Source organism: Muscardinus avellanarius (assembly GCF_963383645.1).
Source record: "Muscardinus avellanarius genome assembly, chromosome: 16".
In the NCBI taxonomy this organism is placed as follows: Eukaryota; Metazoa; Chordata; class Mammalia; order Rodentia; family Gliridae; genus Muscardinus; species Muscardinus avellanarius.
Window position 1 is genome coordinate 69,633,202 of NC_137802.1, and position 8,626 is coordinate 69,641,827.

Sequence of the window (8,626 nt, forward strand, 5' to 3'; positions counted from 1 at the left end):
TAAAGAATAAAAAATAGGGCTGGGGTGTAGCTTGGAGGTAGAATGCCCCTGGGTTCCATCCCTAGTGCTGAGAGAGAGAGAGAGAGAGAGAGAGAGAGAGAGAGAGAGAGAGAGAGAGAGGTGAGGTTGGGACCCCAGCCTCTGCTCACCCCCTGTGAAGCTTTCCAGCCGTCAGTAATAGCTTGCTCCAGCTCCTCCCAGGTGACCATGGTGACCTCTTCTGCACCAGGAGCGACACCCAGCTTCACGCTTACGTGTTCCTGAGAATAAGACAACAGGCGCACGGGCCTGACTTTAATCCCAGGAAGGTATAGGAACAGACCTGGGCGAACACCAGGACTCCGTGGGTCTCTTGACAGCCCCGGCCCCAGGGTGGATTCGCTGTCTTTCCGGTGAGCAGCCAGTCCTGGGCGGCTGGTCCTTTGTCCCACTGAGTCCCCAGTAGGGCAGTGGGGAGGGGTGGAAAGGATTTCCCCTTCAATCCAGGGGCAACACCCATGGGAGTCAGAGGGCCCCAAGGGGGAGCACTGATGAGCAGGGGGGCTCGGACGAGCCCCAGAGAGAAGCCGGGCCGAGGGAGGACAGCCCCGCTCCCCGCTCCAGGCCCTCCCCCCAGGGCTGGTGACATTACCAGGAAGTCCTCCCGGTCTCTGACTACCCTCTCGAGGTCTTCGAGGCGCTGGAGGATTTCCTGGAGACAGAGATCAGAGCTGGAGGAGCACTGCCCAGCTCTCCTGGGGCCCCAGGCGTGCACCCGCACTGGCTCGGTCTGTGGCTCTTGGGGTAGGAAGGGCTTCTGATTTCTACCTGTTTCTATCTGGCCAGGAAGGCCAGGCTCCCAGTTCTTTCCCCAGCCAGGAGGAAGGGAAGTGGGGTGCACTGGGGGTGGTACTGGGGACGGTGTGCCCAGAGTCGGTGTCATTGCAAGGGTGGGAGCCTCCGGCCCTGAGGGTTCATCTCACACACTATTGAAGCCTTCCAGTCCTGCAACATGGGCCTCCTTACCAGGACCGTCAGCAGCGTTTGTGCAGTGGAAAGGGAAAAATCCTCAAGAGAACCCAGGTTTAAAATGTAAGCTGCCTGCCGGGCGTGGTGGCGCACGCTTGTAATCCCAGCATTCGGGAGGCTGAGACAAGAGGATTGTAGTGTTTGAGGACAGCTCAGCTACTTAGTGAGGCCCTCTGCAACTCAGTGGGACCCTGTTTCAAAATAAAGAATAAAATATAGGGCTGGGAGTGTAGCTCAGAGGTAGAATGCCCCTGGGTTCCGCCTCCAGTACCGTGCGCGCGCACACACACACACACACACACACACACACACACAAACACACAGAGTAAGCTGCTTTTGGGCCTGGTGGGGCACACCTGTAATCCCAGTACTGGGGAGGCTGAGACAGGAAGAGCGTAGATTTGAGGGCAGCCTCAGCAAGTAGTGAGACTCTCATCAACCTAGGGAGATGCCGTTCCAAAGTAAAATAAAACAGGACTGCAGGACTGGGAGATAGAATGGCCCTGGGTCCAATCCCCAGTAACACACACACACACACACACACGCGCGCGCGCGCGCGCACACTAAGCTGCTCCTTATAACTTGTGCCAACCTTCAGAACTGAGTCAACATGAAACAAAGCCACCCCACCTTAAAGTTTGAAAAGAAAAACAGGTATGCTTCCCAAAGCGAGTGGGGTGCCGAGGACCCAAGGAGCGGAGCCAGTGCCGGGCGGCCCCCGGCTTCGGCCCCGTCTCTCTGCCCACCTGTCCTGTGCCTCTCCTCCTCATCGATTTCTCTCCCCTGCAGATCCGCCTCCCCGCGCCCCAGTGCCTCAGAATATGAGCACTATTATTATTATTAAACTAATAATATGTTAAATAGTATTAAACTAAACTTTAATAATAAATTAAACCACTATTGCCACCAGCACCAGACATGGCTTCTGTTGGACCCTTTGTATACCTTCCTCCTGCCCAGAAAACCAAAGTCCAGGTGAGCCTGGCCCCACCTGCGGCTCGCGCCTGTCCCCATGGCGCTGGTGTGTGGCTCCCCAACTCGAGTCCCGTTTGTGGACTGGCCCTTGGCTTTCAATGCCTGCCCCCGATTCCATTCATTCATTCATTCATTCATTCATTCATTCATTCATTCATTTGTTGTGCTAGGGACTCAACTCGGGCCCTCTGCCTGGCTTAACTGCTGAGCCTGGCCTCAGACTCAAAATTCTCCTTGCCCTGGTCTTCCCAAGTCACTGGGATTACAGGCATGTGTTACTGAAACAACAACAACTCCTCCTCTTCCTTTTTCTTTTTTTGGTACTGAGGATTGAACCCAGGGGTATTCTACCCTGAGGTACACCCCCCAGTCCTATTTATTTATTTACTTATTTATTTCTTGGTGGTACTGGGGATGGAACTCTTCTACCTCCAGGCTACACTCCCAGACCTATTTTATATTTTATTTGGAAATAGGGTCTCTTCAGCCAGCGAGGCTGGCCCAAGCGCAGGGATTACAAGCGTGCGCCACCACGCCCGGCTTATTTATTTTTTTGAAACAGGGCCTCACTAAATTGCAGAGGCCTCCCTAAATTGCTGAGGCTGGCCCCAAACCTGTCATCCTCCTCTCTCAGCTTCCCAAGTACTGGGATTACAGGTATGTGCCATCAAGTCTAGCTATTTATTTTTATTTTGAAACAGGGCATCACTAAGTTGCTGAGGCTGGCCACGAACCTGTGATTCTCCTTACCAGCCCCAAGTAATGAGATACAGGCATGTACCACCACACCTGGCTTCTTTATTTGTGTGTGTGTGTGTGTGTGTGTGTGTCCCTGGAGATGGGACCCAGGGGCTTTCTACCTCTGAGCTATACCTTTAGCCCTATTTTTTTATTTTTTATTTATTTATTTTTTTTGCAGTACTAGGGATGGAACCCAGAGGCATTCCACCTTCAAGCTATACCCCCAGCCTTATTTTTTTTATTCTTTATTTTGAAACAGGGTCTCACTGAGCTGCAAAGGGCCTCACTGAGTAGCTGAGGCTGTTCTCAAACAGCGATCTTCCTGTCTCAGCCTCCCAAATGCTGGGATTACAAGTGTGCGCCACCACGCCTGGCTTTTTTTTTTTTCTTCTTTTTCTTTTTTGCGGGTCTGGGGATGGACCCCAGGGGCATTCGACCTCGGAGCTACAATCCCAGCCCTATTTTTTTTTTTTTTCCCTTTGAAACAGGGTCTCACAAAGTTGCAGAGGGCCTCACTGAGTAGCTAAGGCTGGCCTCAAACCATGATCATCCTGTCTCAGCCTCTCAAATGCTGGATTACAAGCGTGTGCCACCATGCCCAGCTTGTTTGTTTTATTTTATTTTATTTATTTTTTGGTGGTACTGGGGGTATACCCAGGGGCTTTATACCTCCGGGCTATACTCCCAAACCTTTTTTATATTTTATTTGGAAGCAGGGTCTAAGTTGCTGAGAGCCTCACTAAGTAGCTGAGGCTGGCTTTGAACCCGCGCGATCCTCCTGTCTCAGCCTCCCAAGCGTGGGGATTACAAGTGTGCGCCACCACGCCTGGCCTAGCTTCTTTGTTTTAAAAGAGAACTTGTGCTGGGTGTGGTAGCGCACGCTTGTCATCCCCACACTTGGGAGGCTGAGACAGGAGGATCGCACGGGTTCAAAGCCAGCCTCAGCTACTTAGTGAGGCTCTCAGCAACTTAGTGAGACCCTGTTTCCAAATAAAACATAAAACAGGTCTGGGAGTATAGCCTGGAGGTAGAAAGCCTCTGGGTTCCACCTCCAGTACCACCAAAATAAATAAATAAATAAATAAATAAATAAATAAATAAATAAATAAATAAATAAAATAAAAGAGAACTTGTACCAGGAATATTCCGAGGGTCCACTTAGGGTCCTGGGGTGTCTGATTAAGTGGTCAGCAACCCCAGAAACGGGGTGAGGAAGAAGCGGTGAGGGAGGAGGGGTGCGGGAAGAGGACACTGGGCACCCCAGGGTTCCTGGGGGCTCACCTGGGATTTCAACTCGGGGAACTCCTGTATCCTTTGCTGGTTTGCTTTCAGGGTTTTCACATCTTCCAGGACGTCCTGGAGCAGTCGCATTGCCTACAGGGCAGAGCCCGGGCTGTGGGATGGAGCCACCACGCCCAGGCCCGGAGCGCCAGGGCCGTGCCCAGCCAGGCCTCTGTCCCCCCTCGGCCATGGCCGGCGGCCAGGTCCACGAGCTCACCTTGGGGGTGCCTGGGGCCGCGGCTTCCTTCCGCACCGTGGGGGCTGCCTTGTCCTTCGGGATGCCCGGGGCCCCCGCGTCCTTGGGGACGCCCGTGGGGGTCGCCTGCGCCTTCTCTGGGTACAGCATGGCCACTTCCCTCTCGTCCAGCCACTCGGGGGCCTCGGCGTGGAGCCCGCCGGGCTGGGGGGCGAGGCCCTGCACGTGGGAGAGGAGGGCCTGCATCCCGCCGTCCACGGTCCTCACGTGCTTGCTCAGGTCCTGCACCTGGCTCTCCAGCGCGGGCGCGGCGCGGGCCCGGCGCCTCTCCCGCTCCTCCTTCTTCTCCCTGGGCTGCGAGGCGCTGATGGCGGCCCGGAGCGACTCCAGCGAGCGGCCGGCCTCGGGCGACAGCGCCTGGAGGTCCACGGCCGCCGCCTGGAGGTTGAGGTGCTTGAGCATGGCCACGATGAGCGTGTGCAGCGCCGTGAAGTTGACGGCGCCCACCTCCGGGGTGCCGATGGCCAGGTCGGCCAGCTCCCGCAGGGAGAGCCGGGGCCCCGCGGCGGGCGGCATCGCGGCGCTGGCAGGGTCCGCGCCCCCGGAGGCCGAGGCCGCGCCCGGGCTCCACGGCGCCGGGCTCCCTTTGTGGCCCCTCCCCGGGTTCCGAGCCGGAACGCGGGGGCCCAGAGCTCGGGGAGCCCGCGAGGGGCTGGCGGGCGCCCACCCCCAAGGCCCCGACGGGCGTGTGCGGGGGACCGAGCCCAGGGCGCCCTGCCTCCAAGCTGCACTCGGCCCCTTCCCCTTATTCTTTATTTATTTATTTATGGGTCTGGGGATGGAACCTAGGGGCACTCGACCTCCAAGCTACACTCAGCTCCTTCTCCTTATTTATTTATTATTTATTTATTTATTTATGGGTCTGGGGATGGAACCTACGGGCATTCGACCTCCAAGCTACACTCCGCCCCTTTTATTTATTTATTTATTTATTTATTTATTTATTTATTTATTTATTTATGAGTCTGGGTATGGAACCCAGGGGCATTCGACCTCCAAGCTACACTCGACCCCTTCTCCTTATTCATTTATTTATTTATTTGCGGGTCTGGGGATGGAACCCAGGGGCATTCGACCTCCGAGCTACACCCCCCGCCCTAGTTTTTATTCTTTATTTTGAAACCGGGTCTCATTGAGTTGTAGAGGGCCTCACTGAGCAGCTGAGGCTGTCCGCAAACCGCGATCCTCCAGGTTTCAGCCTCCCGAATGCTGGGATTACAAGCGTGTGTGCCAACCACGCCCAGCCTTGAAAAAAAAAAAATATATATATATATTTTTTTTTTCTTTTTTTTTTTTTTGCGGTACTGGGGGATACTGAACCTAATCCGAATCCCAGCAAGTAATGAGGTTTTCGAGCAGCCTGGGCTACTTAGTGAGGCCTTTTAACCACTCAAATTGGGGGCCCTGTTTCAAAATAGAGAATAAAAAGCCGGGGCGTGGTGGCGCACTCTTGTAATCCCCGCGCTTGGGAGGCAGAGACAGGAGGATGGCGCAGGTTCGAAGCCAGCCGCGCGTGCTGGCTTAGGAGACCCTGTTTCCAAATAAAAATGTAAAAATAGGTCTGGGAGTGTAGCCCGTAGGTAGAAGGACTTCCAGGAACCCCAGTACCACCAAAAAAATAAAAATAAATAAATAAATAATAGGAGCCGGGCGTGGTGGCCCATGCTCTCATAATCCCAGCATCTGGGGAGGCTGAGATAGAGGACCCCGATTCCAGGACGGCCTCTGCTACTTAGGCCCTCGCAATTTAGTGAGGCCCAGTTTCAGAACAAAGAAAAACAGGGCTGGGGGTGTAGCTCAGAGGTCGAATGCCCCTGGGTTCCATCCCCAGGCCCGCAAAAAAAGAAAAATGAGGGGGAAAAAAAAGATGTCAGGTTGAGTGGGAAAGGTTACCCACTGCTCAGGCGGCTCCAATTGGCCGCTAGATGGAGCCAGGCGGCGTCCTCCTCAGCTCAGTACAAGACAGGGCGCCAGGAACCTGAAGTCTCAGTCCCTTTCCATACCAGATTCTCCCAGAAAATGGGAAACGTGTAAATAAAGCAAGTCTTCACATGCGGTAGGTAGTTATTTAAAGGTAGCCTACGAGTGTGTGTGTACCACACTTTTATTTTAGCCACCAATCTAAGTTTGTAGCTTAGTCTGAACTGGCACTTGTATGTGGAACTGGGGATTGAACCTGGGGGCGTTGTATCTGAGTTATACCTTAGCCCCCCCCCTTTTTTGCATTACTGAGAATTTAACTCAGGGGCATCCTACCTCCCAGCTACACCCCCATGCTGATTTTTATTTATTTGGAAACAAGGTTTCACTAGGTTGAGGAGAGTCTACTTGCTGAGGCTGTCCTTGAACCTGCGATCATCCTGTCTCAGCCTCCCAAGTACTGGGATTGCAAGCATGCGCCACCCCACCTGGGTACCCCCAGCCCCTTTAAATTTTGTTTTAAAAAATTCTTGCTAGGTTGCTGAAAGTTTTACTAAATTGCTGAGGCTAAATGGAGTCTGCCGTCCTCCTGTCTCAGCCTCTCAAGTACTGGGATTATGGGAGTGCTCCACCACAACCTTTTAGCTGGCCATTTCTTTATGAAAGGAATTTTGTCCACCCTATTTCCATACCTAGTGAACAGGCCGCCCTCTAGTGGTTAACTTCCTAACACTGTCTAGCCGCGCATCAACGTAGAGACCTTGTGTCAAAATTAAAATATGGCCAGAGAGGTGTTGCATAAAGGTAGAATGCCCCTGCATTCAACTCCCAGTCTCTCTTCTCTTCTCTCTCCCTGTCCCTCTGTCCCTCTGTCTCTGTCTCTCTTACACACACACACACACACACACACACACACACACGGTCTTGGTTAATCTTTTTCACATTTACACTGTTACTGAGAAAACTTAAGGCTGGATCAGAGTTAAAGTGTTAGGATCATAGCCGTGCTGGTGGCACACTCCCACGACCCCAGTACCTGTGAGGCTGAGACAGGAGGACCTCAGCTTACTGAGGCCCCCTGCAACTTAGTGACGCCATGTTTCAAAATAAAGAATAAAAAACAGGACTGGGGGTGTCAATTGGAGGTAGAATGCCCCTGGGTTCAATTCCTGGTACCGCTAAATAAATAAATAAATAAATAAATACATAGATAGATAGATAAATAAATGTGTTTGGATCGTGCATGGACTGCACTGAAGTCTGCGGTGCAGAGCGGAACCAGGAGGTACGCTTGCTCATTTCCAGGTTTAGTAACTCCCCAGAATGAATTACTAGACTATGACCAGAACATCAGCTCCCCAAGTCTGTACAGGTTCATTTTCACAGCCCCAAAATTTAGTAAATTTTTTTTTTAAGTGCTGGGGATTAAACTTGAGGCCTCACAGGTCCAGCAAGTGTTCAATCACAGGCTTGGTATATTGCTAGGTGCGTCGGAACTTCAGATACCAAAGTAACGGGGGGCCTTTCTAATTTCAGGAAATACTGTATATTCTACTAAATATGTATATTTTAAAATCTTTACCCATGGAGATATAGAAAGGCAAATGTTAATTGGAGATGTAAGTGAAATTTTAAGCCTTGAAAAGGACGTTGGTTTTCAATGTAAAGTTTTTCACAGTTGAAGACAGGCCCAAGCTACTCGGCTGCCTAACTGATAAGAACCAGGTCTACAGGGCCAGGTGTGGTGGCATGCCTGTGATCCTCATATTTGGGAGGCTGAGAGTAGGTTTGAGGCCAGTCTCAGCACTCAGTGAAATCCTGCTTCAAAATAAAAACTAAAAGCCTAGCGTGGTGGCGCACGCTTGTAATGCCAGCATTAGGGAGGCTGAGACAGGAGGATTGAGGTTTGAGGACAGCCTCAGCTACTTAGTGAGGCCCTTTGCAACTCAATGAAACACTGTTTCAAAGTATAAGGAATAAAAAATAGAGCTGGGGATGGAGATCAGAGGTAGACTGCCCCTGGTTTCCATCCCCAGGAACCCCCAACACACAAAAGTTGGGTGTGGTGGTCCACGCCTGTAATCTCAATACTTGGGAGGCGGAGACAAGAGGATTACTGAGGTTTGGGGCCAGCCTCAGCAACTAAATGAGACCCTGTCTCGATGGGAACCGGGTCTCCTGCTTAAACATCCATTGCTCTTCCTCTACTGGCTTCTTTAATGATTGAATTCTTTGCTCAAATTTCCCTACTTGAATCATTAACAGAGGCAATTTGTGTACTTGAAAAAAGTTAATGTGCCCCAAGTCATGACTGTGGGTCAGGAACTTTTGTCATTAGGAAAAGGGTTTTTAAAAGGTGGAGGAAACTTCCCTGCAGAGAAATACAACTGTACAAATAAAAGAATTGCCTCTCAGGAGCTAACAGAACCAATTAGCGATTCCAGT

General features: G+C 51.9%; 1 protein-coding gene across 1 annotated transcript in view; it reads right to left on the reverse strand.

Annotated features, from left to right (window-relative positions):
• Positions 1 to 4,777, reverse strand: part of QRICH2 (glutamine rich 2) — a gene marked incomplete at both ends in the record, with an annotated part of 28,896 nt that extends 24,119 nt beyond the window's left edge. Inside the window, 5 exons of the mRNA XM_080714139.1 lie at positions 150 to 260; positions 323 to 430; positions 632 to 691; positions 4,006 to 4,098; positions 4,223 to 4,777. Coding sequence (XP_080570265.1) covers positions 150 to 260; positions 323 to 430; positions 632 to 691; positions 4,006 to 4,098; positions 4,223 to 4,777 — 927 coding nt within the window. The remainder of the gene's footprint in view (positions 1 to 149; positions 261 to 322; positions 431 to 631; positions 692 to 4,005; positions 4,099 to 4,222) is intronic.
• Between the last annotated feature and the right edge of the window lie 3,849 nt (positions 4,778 to 8,626).